The sequence below is a fragment of the Oreochromis niloticus genome, linkage group LG11 (assembly GCF_001858045.2).
Source record: "Oreochromis niloticus isolate F11D_XX linkage group LG11, O_niloticus_UMD_NMBU, whole genome shotgun sequence".
In the NCBI taxonomy this organism is placed as follows: domain Eukaryota; kingdom Metazoa; phylum Chordata; class Actinopteri; order Cichliformes; family Cichlidae; genus Oreochromis; species Oreochromis niloticus.
The window spans coordinates 8,602,074-8,617,894 of record NC_031976.2 but is presented as its reverse complement, the minus strand read 5'-3'; the positions used below and the strand labels follow the sequence as shown (position 1 = coordinate 8,617,894).

Below are 15,821 nucleotides of genomic sequence, written 5' to 3'. Positions count from 1 at the left end.
GTGCGAAAACCAGCGTTCACACCGACCCGGGTCAATAACTACAGACTTCTTTTGATAATGATACCGTCTGTTATCATGACACGAGGTTAAGCCAGTCACAGTTTTAAGTTTAGTTTGGCAAATTTCATCAGCACTGGAGCCAGAGCGCTACACTGAAGAGGCTAGAATAACAGCCACCTTGATTAAGTAAGACACACTGCACTGCTTCAGTTTTAAAGAAAGGGTTTTTTTCTATTTTTTTTATTTTCCTGAGGGCTCCTGGTTTTTCCCTTAAGAAATTACCTTTTTAAATACAGCATACTGCATTTAACTCAATTTACATTAAATGTAGGAAATTCAGTACTTCTGAACACATCAGCAACTTCGTTATTACAGTGTTTTAGGAACTTGAAAGCATCAACTAATGTTAGATTAACTTAACATTACATGAATGCCACTTAGCCAGATGCTTATCAGTACTACAGTGCTGTATTAGTCGCTACCAGAAGTAATACAACACGACGACTCTGTACCATTTCCTCAGTATAGGCGGGTAGGGGACATGTCACCAAAAGTCAGCCTGTTACTGTAACTAAAGAAAATCATGAATAAAAGCAGCAAAAAGTACAATGATCACCGAGTTAAAACTTCTGTTTAGTGACAATTTAGCTCAACTATGTAGCAAATGTAGGTTCAGAAAGTCAGAAGGAAAATAGCAGCCATGAGAGAGAGTAATGTGAAACAAAATAGTGATACGATATATCCCATGTATTCCTCGTGTGATACAATACACTCTTTTTTTTGGTCTTTGGTTTTTAATATATTAGTTTAACTCAAAACGCAGTTTCATGGCTCTTTGTAGTGCCACTCACAAAGAGGAAAGAGGGCAAACCACTCAGACAGATTCAGACAGTGTGTAGTGTATCCTTTAAACAGTTTTAGTAAAGTGGAGGACAAACAGTGAGAGTCTGCAGCCATCAGTAAAACACGCTGGAGGCTCTGTGATGGTTTGGGGCTGCATTTGGAGATCTCGTCAAACTTGACAGAGATAAATAAATCACAGCGCCCACTTACAGGTTTCCCAGCAGAACACAAAAATTCGATTTGGCCCAAGACTTTTGCACAATACTTTTAAAGATGAAATATGAAATTTAAACATCAAGCAGCTCTAGTTTGACTCAAAATCATAACTTCATGAGTCCTTGTAGAGGAGCTTAGCACGGAATGAGGGCAATGAGGAATAAGGCAGCGGTCCCCAACCTTTTTTGCGCCATGGACCAGTTTATGTCTGACAATATTTTCACAGACCGGCCTTTAAGATGTCGCGGATAAATACAACAAAATAAAGCCAGTACCAGTACCAAAAAAAGAAGATTTATTCATAACACACGGGAAAAGACCCAGGGAAACTGAGCTAACGATAAAAAAAACAATGATAAAAACCCTGAAAACCAAAAATATCAGACCCGAGCCTCAACTCTCGCAGCCCGGTACCAAACGACCGGTCCGCGGCCCGGGGGTTGGGGACCGCTGGAATAAGGGAAGAAGAACAACATCCTACACTAATGCTATAATTTGTCAATAAAATTCATTACTAAAACATAGTAACAGCAACAATACATATGTACAGCTCACTAAAAACCACAATACAGTAAAAAAAGATTTTAAACCTGGACAAGCAATGGGCAGTGGCACACACACACACACACCGATACCCAGTATACATGAATGATGAAATGTGTTGCTATAGAAAGAAAACTGCTCAAATACTCATCTGGATGGAGACTGTTGTGCTTTTAAAACACTGCTTAAAATGACTCTTAGTATCACATGGATCTGAACCATCAAACAAAGCTGAAACAGCCCATTACTGGTTTAATGCCCAGCTTCTCCGTAACTGTGGAGGATACATATGCATAATGGGCTGCTGTACTGTACATTTACAGCATAATGTGCGACATGGCAACCCTATTCTTTTTACAGAACACCATCAACCACCAAATCTGCAGGTTGCAGTATAGCCATCCTCACATTAGTTACAAATCCCACACTCGTTTAGTTTAACTGTACTTTGCTTTGTACACATAGGTCATTCCACTGTTAAACTATTAAACTTAAAATCCTCCACAAGAAATACAAACACTCATGTATTTTATTTATATTGAAGTAGCCTAAAGAAGATTTAAGTCTTCTAGAAAAAGGAAACATTTTTGCTTAGTGTTAAAAAAAATTTATAAAGATGAAGAACAAACTATTATACTGAGCCAAGAATTACAGACTCACTATAATCTGACCATATTAACAGGAAGCAGTTTTATAAACAAAATTTCACACACACTGCCTAAGAACACACACATATTTGTATGTCATATTATTACACATGAATTGGCAAGACTTGGGCAATAGAGGCTGGGTGCATACACCTAACTGGGAGCTGCCCAACATATCCACAGGCGTGCCATGTTTCCCATCGAGCAGCTCCAGTCGAGACATTAGGGGTTAAATGCCTTGTTAAATGGCACCCGATGGATGTCGTTCAAGGGGAGTGAAGGCTGTACTCCTGCAATTTCCCACACAGTGTGGGTGTGTTGGCCACAGAGCTGAACTGTCAGTCGTAGGCCAATAGATTTTTTTCTTTTAAGCCTAGGCCACCTTCAATGCCAGAAACCAACATCTCCCAGCTTTGATTTAAGGCTCAATACTATGGATGTTGAGCAAAATCTAGCCTCACCTCTCATCCCTTTTCCAGACAACCTCCTTTACTTGTCATTTTGCTAGTCTCCTTTCCTTTCTGCCCCTCCACCCCTACGCCTTTCCTCCAGCTCCTGCCTTATCCCATTACATCCCCTCCATGATATTCACATTATACCCCTTCAGGGTATTCACAATCCCTGTGGAATGCACGCGGTATTCCTGGTATAACATGGGGTTTACTTGGCTGGTTGGATTCTAAAGGGAATAGGTAATACACTTCCTTCCTCCACGGGGAAGTAGCAAAAGAAACTTCCTTCCAGCTTCTCAAGTCATTTGTCTCTCATTTCTTGATGAAGAGAACGAAAGTGCAGGGACACAAATGACTGTGCAGATGGAGAACTGGAGCAGCTTTTCTTTTTGCTTCAATTCTTCTTCCTCTCCTACCTTTGAGGTTTAAGGCAACAAGGATGAAATATCACTGCCCTTTCAGAAATAAATTTGTTCTGTTTTTCCCCCCTCGGAGAAGCGAGGAGAGGTCTCTTTTCAGTCAAGTCCGATTGCTCTCCATGCTCCTTAATCATACACATGAGAAAGGTTTTCCAGCAATGAAGGAGATCTGATTCTCGGGAATGAGTTCCTAGAAGGAACATATTTGTTACCCTCCTGAAGTTTCTTTAATATGTAGGGATTTATTTTGCCCATTTACACAGCACATGCAGATTACTTTGTTTTAATATTTAACTTTTTTGAGAATAAAAATCTCCAAGACTGACACTGTGTTTTCCAAACCCCGTGACAATTTCTTGGCGCAATGAATGATCTGCTCAGACGAGTTTACAATGCTATCAATATTCCATTCCTTAGAGTAATCACCGATTGACACCGAGCACTGATCCCCCCCTTTTTCCCTCTGCCTATGCCGCTTTCCTACTTTCTCCTCTATCCATAACTCCCTCAAGGGAATTTTAAGGTCTTTAATCCTATGGCTTCTAAATGGTTACTTACTGGGTGCCGTCTACACATGGGTCACCTTGTAGGATCAACAAAACACACATGTGCATGCACGCACACGCACATGCACAATGCTGCGATCACTCTAATCTTCTGATCTCTAAACGGTTACACCCGACTGCCTGGACTGATGGGTCTTTCTATCGCAACTTCAGACTAAAATCACAGCTCTGCAGACTGTGTGCACCTTAGTAAATACATAAGAAATGAGAGGTAGGTGTTGCTTTACCGTTTCAATAGTTTTTCCTTGTTTACGTCAAATTGCATAACACAAAAATGAAATAAGGACAATTTCTAAACTTAGCAGATTAGTGCAAAGTGCTCTTTCAATTCAAGCGCACATGGTGTAGTTATTTTATTTTTTTACATGATTCAGACAATGAATAATTCTGCTAACTTTTAAGAGTATTTCATTTATTATCCAGCAGGAATCTTTTCCCTCGCACTATATCTACAGCTGCCAGATACAATTTCGTATTTTCTTTCTGTAGCTTCTCTTTTTTTTCCCCCCTCCCCTTACATCTCACCTGTCATCCCTGGTCATACAAACCGCTACACTCTGCATCTCTCTACTCCCCATTTCTGCAGATCTGCCAGATTCTAGCTCATTTCCCTGGCACCGTACTTGCCCTCCCTGCTCGCCTTCGCACTTCCAAACCGTCGCTTAGACTAATTCTGTCTTGAAGTGCCATCTACGTCTGCTGAGCCCCGCATCCCACCACCATCTTTCCTTCCCTGCGGACTCCTCCTCTCATCTTTCCTTACATTGCCTTCTCCTTCATTCTTTCACAGTCTCCTTCTCCCCTCTCTAAATCAGCGAAGCGAGCCGCGCAGCTACGCCACAGTGGAAAGACGGTGAGCGTACAGTGAGTTTTTCTCAGGCGTACAGACACCAGGCGAAAAGTCTAATCTTACAGAATGATGACTGTTGAAAACGCAACTGTCTCTCAGATACTTTCTCTGCACAACACCAATTCCCACCACGTCTGCAACTGTGTGTGAGAAGAGTAAATGTGCGTGCGAGCGGGCGGGCTGCGAGCGCCAATGTGTGTGTTTATGTGAGAGGTGGAGTCAGACAACATTGTAAGTTTCCATTGGCTATCATTTTACGGCGTGTAATGTTGCGTAGCGCGTAGGCAGCCAGTCAGAAGGTCCTCACACGCTCCGTTTTATGAATGAGACGGCACGTATGCGAGGAACACAGACTCAGAGTGAGAATACTCTACGGTGATGTAATACAATCACACAGGGCAACAGAAGAGCTAGAAACACAAATGCAGTGTGAGTGCCATCAGAACATTGTTTCAGGGGTTTCAGCCAAAACATCCAAATACTACAACAATTTTTCCAACGCTAAGCAAATGTTAAAGACCCTTAAGAGCAGTAAAAATACTAGATCTACATTTAAACAATTATTTTTTCAGCTACTATTGACTAAACACTTTTAAGTGCTTTACCTCAGTTGGAAAAAATACTTTTATTACTAAAAGCAGTATACACACAATGCTTCAGTCTTAATTAACTGATATATATTTCACATTTTTTGACAATTACCTGCTCTGAAACAAGGCTTAATAAAGGAAAACAAAACCACTCTGTGACACTCGCAGCATTTTCTATTCACGGCAGCACCTGTAATACCTGCTGATCAATTAAGTCCTCGTATCATTTTATCAAAGCAGCCCACACCCTCTCTCTGAAACCCATATCCTCTAACGTCTGTGTCCAAACCAGGAACTGAGAACGCCTCATTTGGCTGACATTGTGTACCCGGGAGTCATTTTGCCTAACCGGTATGTAAAATCCTAACTGAAGTGCTGTGTGCGCGGCTGGCTGGCAGAAAAGATATTGGGAGGGGAGGAGACCAGCCAAAAACAATCAAAATATCCTGGTGTGACTTTCCATGAAGGGTGTGTTTGTGCGTGTGCTTGTGTGTGTCTGCACACTCATGTGTGACCATAGATGCCTTCCTATGAAGTCACTATTTGGCACATTGCTCTTCTGCTCAAACGCCGTTCGTTGGTGTCGGTGTGCTAGCGTGGGTGAAGAGTGCCCCCTTTGGTTGTGCGCAGGAACAGCAAACGAGAACGAGCCATAATAAACCAGTACCAGCACTAAAACAAGTGCAAGACAATGAAAGCACAGGTAAACAACAGTGTCTTTCATTGATGCACACAACTTTTTAAAAGGAGCAAAGAGAGCCATTGTTATTTGATCAGCACTATTTCTTTTATGTGTGCGTGTGCATTTATATAACTAGAATATGAGCGTGACCAAACAAATGAATGCCATGGCATATTATTTATCTCCACAGGTGGCAACCAAGTAATATGCTAATCTCAAATATGAATGTAACTGGTTAAATAAAAGAAGTTGCTATGAGTTACACCTTTAAAGCACTGCATGTACAAGCTAACAGCATCTCCAGCTACAGATGAGGAGTGATTTTTCTCAACTAAACACAACCACAACATTCTGCATTAAGCCTTAACAGAGCAGCCTCTTGTTCATATGTTTATAATACAAGTGATAGAGAGCTGGCTTCATTTACTGCTTGCATATAATCATGTGCTGCTTTGAAGCTTTGAAAGTTACACATTTTAAAACCATGAATGGGAAGAGAGTATGTTGGAAGGATGACCTCATCCTGATATTGTAGTGGTTCATTCTTACAACAAAAGGCTGCTACACAGGGAAAGGCTGCCACCTGTAGGCCAACACAAGAACTGCTACTATCTACTATAAAAGTGATGTCATAGTTTAAGAAAGAAAGTTAGAGAAGGGTAGGAAGGAGCGACAAGGGGGGGCACGGGGATGTGATGGAGAGAAAACAGGAAGGAAGGATGAGAGAGAGAGGGAGAGAAGGTGATGTCATATTTTCAGAGGCGCCGAGGCTCCTTTGTCCATACGCTTTCATTAAACTGCAGAGCGACGTGGTGGATTTGAACACACATACGCGCACACACTACCGAGGTAGTCGGGAATTTGTGATTTTATATACAACATTCAAACTCACAAATGATAATGTTCAGCCTGTCCTCATCTTCCATCTGGCCAACAGCACCATGTTATTCACAAGCCTTTTCTATGTTAGTCATACTACACAATTCCACCTTTGATACACTCCTGACAATTTCATGCCATTGTAGAAGACTGCGCGTCATTCCATACAATACCATTCGGCACAATCGCCACCTCTACCAAGTGTAATCTCACCCGATTTTGTCCATGACCGTCCATTTCTCCTTCTAACAATCTCACACTGAAATGCAACGACTGACTGCAGATTTTAACTCCGAGAGGGACGGAGGGACGAGGACGGCAGGGAAAGAGAAAAGATACAGAAACGCAAACAAGACACGGATAAAAGCAGAGCTGTGGAGGACAGAAACCAAACTAAGCCTTTAGCATTAGCAGTAGGACTCTGACCTTTAACATACTTTGTTGAGAGAGAACAGAGTGAAAAAAAGAATGAAGAAAAGCAGCGGTCGTACTCTGAGGCTTTATGAATGTAAGATAAAGGTATATTTTGGGCTACAGCATAGGGTAAAACTAACACCTTTTCCTCGCTGTGAATGGAAGAATTTCTCACCTTTTCTAACCTGTTATATATAAGACATGCAACTAACAAAGCTTGCATACACGTAATGATGGCCATCAGCATTTTTCCTATTATAGGGAACCTTTTACTGTTCCCTATTCTGAGCTCTGTTTGATGTGACTTGCATAAAGAAATAATTTTTACAATCTCACACACGTTCACATCGTTTCTATCTCCCTCTGACTACTGGAGTACATCTAGTCTATGGCTGTGGCCACATGTTTGTTAAGGTCAGCAGAGAGATGGCCTTTACATTGTGGAAATATTTGCATTATTTGACGTATTTTTTCAGCTGCCAGGAATCTCTAAACGCATGCCCTCTCAGCAGGTAAATTTATGTGTGGCAATCATGCTGGAATAAAATATCATGTTTAGGGCTGCAGGAAGTTATAAGGACTGATTTACTAACATGCTGCACCAGCACAAACTTGGTTTTGCCATTAAAAAAAAAAAAAAAATACTGTCTGTATTTACAGTGAGAAGACTGTAAGAGGTGGGAACTGAGACTTTTTGCGGCTGATCATGTTGCATATGCATTTCTGGGAGTTCCTTTCTCAAGGTGCTAAATATAGAAGGAGGAACAAAGAAATCAAGCGCACAGGCTGATTTACTAATGATTGAGACACGTAGTTTCCCGCCAACTGCACCGCTATTTACTTTAAAGAAATAATGTGTTTAGTGTATGGAAGCCTGTTTCCGCTACTAAAAAAAATTTTTTTTTTTAAAAAGTATCCATAACTCAAAATTTCAAGTTATTTTCTTGAAATTTCGACTTTTTGACTCGAAATTTTGAGAAAAGTAACTCGAAATTTCGAGTTAGCGATGCCAATCAGTAATCTACGTGAATGACGTCATTTCCTTGTTACCTGGAAGCTGAAGCCCTGAGCTACAAATGCTACAGCTAAGCTAACAGTCACAGCCAGTCATGAATGCTTTTTTCACCGTGGCTTCACAAATAATGAAATCCTTGTGTTATTAGCGGAATCACACGGCATTACTATCAGCAAACATCCTCTCAAAAAGCGCCAATTTGTTGCGATCCGGTTTTAAGTGCGCATTCCTCTGCGCCATATCCTTCCAGGTAATAAGAAAATGATGTCATTCACGTAGATTACTGATTGGCAGAGCTAATTCGAAATTTGGAGTTAGTGTTTAGTTCAAAATTTCGAGAAAATAACTCAAAATTTCGAGTTATTTTCTCGAAATAGTGTGTCTGCACACTCATGTGTGACCACACATTCTGACAGAAACAGCGGATACTTTTTTTAGTGGTGGAAACAGGCTTCCACAGGAAACAGCGCAACTTTTGTAAATCACGTGAAAAACGAACCACACCTATTGAGCACCATTTGGGGATCGTGCTCACATGCACATGCCCATAAAGCAGGGCTCTAGACTAACTTTTTGCCATGGGCACAAAAGATAGACGCACTCAAATTTTTCAACCGCATCGCTTAACACCGCAGTTTTACATGTGCACTCTTTTGGGGGGGAAATTGCAGTCCATACAGACAATATTCATTTCTAAATTATTAACTAACAATCTTGTGCTTAAAGTGCTTTGTCAATATTGTAGAAAATGTTAAACTTAATCATCATCTCGGCCTCCTCTGACGACCTGTTTGCTGCTGCCTGCTGCTGAAAGGCAGTGAGGAGAGGGGACACTTGGGCAGTGCATTTATTGCAGCATATAATGTGTTTTCTGGATACACTGCTGTTTTTTCAGCATTCAAAGATTGATGGCACCGTGTCAGAGCTGGCTATGAATTTCAGACGAATCAGTCCTTAACACAAAAGTTATCAATAGTTCTTTTCATCTTTTCTTATTACCCACAGCTACATCCACTTCTGTCAGGCCTAGGCTGCTCACTAGGGCTGGGTATCATCACTGATTTCTATAATCCATTCGATTCCGGTTCTCAAAGTCCTGATTCGATTCAATTTAGCCTCAGACAGTCAGAAATATTATAATTCTGATCATTTATCAGTACTGATACATGTGAGACTTCATCAGAATTGTGAACATCACAGCAGATGCCTTTGTGTGAAAGTAACTGAGAATAAAACAGAAAAACATGAAGGAGATTTTCCTGGTCTGGCTTTTTATAGCAGATAACCTTAAAAATATTCTGCAATTTTGCATAATTTTAAAAAGTTTAAATTTCTTCAGTACTGAACAACAGAAAAAAAGACAGCGGCCGACAGCGCTGTAAACAATGGTAGACTGGTGGGTAATAAGCAAATGAAAAATGCAGAAAACAGAGATTTGAGACAGGAAACTGTTCTTTAAGTACAGAGAGGGAGAGAGAGAGGGAGAGAGAGAGAGAGAGAGAGAGGGAGCTGTGCATGAAGTGTGATTTTTATCGTGGTGGAAGCAAAACAGCAAAACTCAGAGGGAATTCATGACGACATTTATCAAATGTGAAGCGTAGTTTGCTTCTTTTGGTGCTGGCTCGGTGAATTTTGGTTGGAGAGACAAAACCTGCAGCTCAGAATCAGCGCAAAAAGATGTAAACACAGAGCAGACCCGACGCATCAGAATCGGTGAGCCCCGACGGCGTGTCCGTCTACGGGCCGTCGGGTGAGAAAGCCGAGAAGGACAAAGCTGATTCTGATGCATCGGGTCCGCTCTGTGTTTGCGTCTTTGTGTGGAATCCGTGTGCCTGCTCTCATTTGCTGTTTGGTGGTTGTTGAAATAGTTTTGTGAGCTTTAATCTGAGATTCTGGCATTTCTGGCAAAACACGGTTATATTTAAAAGTCAATTCAGGATTTAATGAATCGATATCGCTTTATTCAAACTACTCACCTCTCTCTATCCACCTGCACTTTCAACTGGACCACGGCCAATCAGAGAGGTCCCGCCCCTGACTATCTCTGATTGGTTTAGTCCACGATAGGGGCATAATGTGTGTCTGTTGTTGACCACAGGGAGAGTTGCAGAGATTTTTTTTTTTTTTGTTACCCGAACAGTTGGTCGCACTGGTGCGACCAAATATTTTTTTTAGTCGCACCATTGAAAAATTTGGTCGCATTTGCGACCAAATTGGTCGCACTCTAGAGCCCTGCAATAAAGTCTCTGGAGTCAGAAAACTATTCAGGCAAAAAAAAAAGTTAAAATGTAGTGAAACAGCAGCTTCACATCAAAGTACGGTGTCAGACAGAGAAAATGAACCTTAGTTTCAGCAGAGTAAATATACTCTGGGCACAAGCCGGGCAGACAAATGTATATGACAACATCAAACAAGAGTGCATCCTTTCTAAACGTATTCAACCATGCAAAATATATGCAAACAATAGAAGACAGACATTCAATTAACTTTCTTCTGACCCTCATGTGTATTTATATCCAATTTTCTCTCTTTTAGTGTTTAAAGTCTGCCTCACAGGCACATGCTCTGAATGATTTGAGCTATCTGCTGCGTAAGATTATTAAGGGTTTCGCTTTTCCAAACACGAACACTTCCTGCCCGGTCGCTGTGCAGCCGTGCTTTTAACAAAAGGAGGAGACAGGGAGAGACTTAACCCAGAGATTACAAAAATCTAATACCCATAACAGCAATATTTAACCTTATTACCAAAGAGTGTATTACATTACACCCTCTTGCATGTATATCTGCTGAGGACTTTAAGACAACCAGAGAAGCAACATGTGCTGTAATCAGATTCAGAGACAGGAGGATGTTACCCTTACAAAGGTCAAAGTGGGAATAGAAAACAACTGTCTGAATACAAACAAGTTTTCTCTACACTCTCTTCTGACTGCAGCCATTCCACTAAATTAAAAAAATCCCAAATTAAATTAGCACAGAAAGTCTAAAGCTTTAGTAGATGTGTGACAGGATCTGTTACGAAGTGAAGGGGCAGGTGAAAGACGACCAACTGAACAGAGACGCGTTATGTCAGCAAGGAGCAACGGACTGAGAAGAGAGAAATCAAGGGTCTGGCCTAGCAGATGAGGAGAAAAACTATTGGCCCGTGGTCATGGGCTTACTGTGTCTTGCGTGTCATGTTGAATGAGTGGGTAGATCTGCATTTTTGAAGTGTGTGATTAATGTTGCTCTATGGCTGTGGAGACCCCACGGAGAGAAAGAAAAATGCCTAAGGGGTTTACTCCGTCTTCTTCATCTGTCTTGGTGTGTGTCTATTGAAACACACACACACAACAACACAAATACTCACACTGAACACATAATTAATCACACAAAGCCAGGCACAATCAATTTTCCTTGTGACAAACATGAGGTCACAAACATTCACCAGAGTATCATATTTAACCGACTACAATGCAACGCAAAACTCAGTGTCATATCACTCTCTGCGTTATCGTTTTCACCTGTGTTGGTCTATCACACCTGTGCACACTCGCAACGAAACCCTCCTGAAAGATGTCCCGTAATCTAGTACCGAACATGGCCAGCGTCTTCATGCAAAACCGAAGAATGAAAGGCAGCATTCACTATATCAGTTTTTTCTAACAAGCTGTAACCATGTACGCTCTCGTCCATTTCCAGTCAGCTTAAAGCATGTAAATGACGGCTGTAATCATGGCGATGAGGAATAACAAAATACATCTGGTTCCTAAAGACTGGCAGACTGCAGACGTGAATTAAAATGCTTACACTGCACAGTTCATCCATAGGTGTTTTTGACAAGTTCAATTAAATGAAAAATAAAACTCACCAACCAGAATAACATTCGAGGTTCAGTGTACTTATAGAGCAAGACCGCCCTCTTGTGTTTAATAATAATATTGACATTAATCCCATAGACATTTAACAATAATAATGATATTTAAATGTTTTAAAGATTTTTGGTGGCCTTTTTTGGTTTTACTAGATAGCACAGTGGAGAATAAACAGAAAAGCAGAAGACAATCGTCTCCCATGGGTTGGAGCCCACCCGGAGCGCTGCCCCTGCTCAAGCTGCGAGCTGAACTGGCACCCATAATAATTCCATATTTACCACTGTAGCTGTTCATCCATTTATCTTTTGTCTAAATATAAAATACATCCAATATTTCTATTGTAACGTTATGGTATAGGCAGCTTCCTGTTGGTACTGTTGACTTCAAATCAACAGAATTAATACAACATCATTTCTTACCAGTCATCTTGTATCCGCTGGCAGCCAGCTGCCCAGCCATGTACTCCCCATCTGAGTTGTTATGACTGCAGCCCCATGTTTTCATCCAGATCTTTTGGGTACCAGGGATCAAACTAAAAATATACACAAGAAATATGTCCATTATAAATCATCCTGATGTGCAAAAATCGATGTCTAAACCAAACATTATGTCACAAATACGGAATAAAACTGACCAGCTGACAAAAGACTGTCTATTGTAAATTTGCTTTATTACCCATGTGTGTTGGAGGAAGTACAAAGGTGCTTTTAGACCAGCTGCTGTCAAGTTGTTAACTAAATATCACGAGTAAATATCAAACCACCCTGATAAGGTGGCTTTCCGATTCAGTGGGATCTTGTGTAGTGCATTTGTGGCTTGGAAGCTTCTAAGGTTTTTGGTATAGCTGATGTATGCTATTGGTGTCATTTTCCCTGTTAGATAAGAAATGCAAAAATTAAGACAACATGAACGTGGAACAGCAGAGTGCAGCATGTACAGCGACTGTAATTTAGTTTTCCCCAGCATAGCCATGTAGAATGGACACATGCTTAACATGACTATGGGATTTTTCTAATATATCTGATTACTGAAAAATATAAATATATATATATATATAAAATATTAGCATAAAACTAATCAGAAGAAAACAGTTTGCAGTTAAATAAACCCCATAATTTCATCTTAGTTTTTTAAGTAGTGGAAGAAACAATTCAGTTATAAAAACAACTAGAAATGTAGTTGAAGAAAAACACTCTTTCAAACACTTCAGGAATTTCAATTAAAAACATCACTCACTTGGAAAACTAAGTAAACACCTTCAGAAATCCCCAAAATTGCGAGCTTCCAGATTATATACTGGTGACCAGAAACCTCTCACACAGGGTACAATCGATAGAACAATCAAGAGAACACTGGTAAAAATGCTGGAAATGGAAAACTTTTGGTTTAAGAATGTTTTGTTGAACAAGATGCTTGGAGTCATTTACAAATAGTGTCCAAATAGTTTGCTTAGCGCTGTAACTTTTACACAACTCTAAAAAGTGTCAGCAAGACATGCAGCTGAGTTGTGATTAATAGAGCAGTGTCTTGATTTAAGTTGCTAAACACTTTGTGAAATACAGTCATTTTCTTTGTTACTAAAGTGTTTGGGATCATTATTCCAAGTTTCATAGCTCTAATATGAGAGGGATTTGCCTCTGAAGGATTTGACAAGCTTAAAGCAAGATGTTCAAATGTATGTAATGATTTATGTGTAACTTTTGAGAACTCACAAGCACGTGTTTCAATCCACACACAAATGCAAAGCAATTTGGCTTCGCAGATAAGATAATTCTCTCTTTCAAAAAGCTTTCAGTGCGTATAAATGTCTAAAACTAAACGTAGTATCCCTCTTGCTCACAAAACCTTAAATGTGTGTGCACGAATAGCCTGATCTCACGTGGAGTTTTGAGACTAATTTCACAGATCAATAAACATGAGATGCGTTCAAGTCCCAGTGTGAAACTGGGACATCTGTGCTTCCACTGTATACCTACCTACATTTCTTTCTTTTTTGTTTCTTTCTCTAAATAAAGAGAACAGATTGTCACCACTATACTCCAAAACATAATCTATATTTCAGCCTACATTTGTGGATCTGTGCAAAGCTGGCAACATGAAATTTTTCTCAAAACCCCAAATGGGCAGGTACGAAAAAGCATTAGAGCCACATGAAGAAAAAACATTATTGGTCATTTTGAGAAAATGTCCAAATGTGGCCATTAAAGTTGTTGTTTCAAGAAAAACTGCCATGGCTGCTACACCCTCTACAAAATGCCAGTGGTTATCGGTGGTTAAATCATAAAGAGGATGTATGTTGAATGTGTGTTAGGCTTGAATTCCACAACTATAATCTCCACATGGAAGTGGGCTCAAAAATTTCAGTGCACTGATGTTAAGAGATGGGTGGACAATTATTAAAAACCATCTAAAAGACGTTATTGCTTCTAACATGAAGCCAAAAATACACTTTTTTCACTGACAAAAATATCTACTGATACATTTTTTTTAAATACATGGTTAAATTTTTTATTTTTAAGCCAACAATTTCCCTTTTTTCCCTCCATGGCATTAACATAATATCAAACACTGGACACACCTGTCAGCTTGAAGCTCCTCATCGCTCAGGAGCTCTTTCTTCTTCCTTGACCTTGGTATGATACTTTTTCTAGCAGACTGTCTTTCATGAGGAGTGGGGTCACTAGAAGACACCATGTCCTCGATGTCTTCCATCAGAGAGTCACAAGAAGACGGCATGATGATCTGGAAATTAAGCAAAGCTTTAGTCAGCTTTTTTGGAGTAACATAAAAATATAAAGTGGCAGAATCCCTTTAAGAAAGCTCCATGCTTCACTGCTGCCTGCAGACTCCCCTTCGTTTAGCAGATTTCCCGATTTTTACTCATAAAGTCGGAGTACCTGCAAAATTCTTGGTATGGTTTTGTGGACACTTTGTTTTGTTCCTAAACTGTTTTGCGGTTGGTTGGTTCAAGATTTGGATGGTTCAAGATTTGGAGATTAAACCTCTTCAGCAATATTATGGCTGGCTCTTCCTCAGTCTCACTCTTTGTACCTTGTACTGTTTTTTCATTAGTACCCGTTTTAAGGTTTTAGGAATGCAAAGGCTACATGTGCAGGAACAGCACTGGCATTTGCAAAATAAGCATGATTATTAGAAGGATTCATAGATAAAGAAAAATGCAGTGTGCAAATTATGGATTAAATTATTACCAAAAAAACTAGCAATACATGATCTTCATGACCAGTGAGTGCGACATCCTGAAGTACAGTACCTCTATCTACTGATGCACATGGATTAATTACCGTTACATTCTCTTAAAATGTGTTGATCACGATAAGTAGATGAAAAGCTGCATGGCTGGAGATACAAGCTATGCTGAATATGCGCACACATCACTTAAACGCTTACTGGGTTGAAGTTTTACAAGTTTTATAAACCAGATCACGTTTCACACTTATGAGCTAGTTTTAGTTTACCCTAAACGAGGGTTTACAAAGGGAGGCTAACATTAACGTAAATTTAAACATTTAAAATGCTTCATTTGACAGTTATTTATCCCTCTTCATTGGTTTTACTGGTTAACAAGCGCAGGATAGCGTTTATCTTGGCTAGCCTCATTGGCTAGCTAGTACCCACGTGTCTCTTATTCTGAGCAGACAGTCGTAATAAAAACATTAAAGTTTCTTACCTTAGTCGCACTGTAGTTGTAGCCTTCAGATAAACTCGAATGCCGAGGGCAATATGCTTTAAAAAGGTACACGATGCTTATTTACGCCACCAAAACAGTCACCACAGCCCTCAGACCGCCATACTTGTCTGTAAGTACGGAAGGTAAATAGGGACAAACTGTA

At 40.2% G+C, this 15,821-nt stretch overlaps 1 protein-coding gene across 2 annotated transcripts in view; it reads right to left on the bottom strand.

Moving 5' to 3' along the window:
• cdkal1 (CDK5 regulatory subunit associated protein 1-like 1) overlaps window positions 1-15,821 on the bottom strand; it is a 242,918-nt gene extending 227,097 nt beyond the window's left edge. The window contains exons 1-3 of one of the 2 annotated variants that reach the window (XM_025911505.1): window positions 15,659-15,821; window positions 14,549-14,712; window positions 12,390-12,502 (exon numbers count right to left, since the gene is read on the bottom strand). In XM_025911505.1, coding sequence (XP_025767290.1) covers window positions 12,390-12,502; window positions 14,549-14,706 — 271 coding nt within the window. In that variant the 5' untranslated portion in view covers window positions 14,707-14,712; window positions 15,659-15,821. The remainder of the gene's footprint in view (window positions 1-12,389; window positions 12,503-14,548; window positions 14,713-15,658) is intronic. The other variant, XM_005450542.4, reaches the window with a different exon arrangement.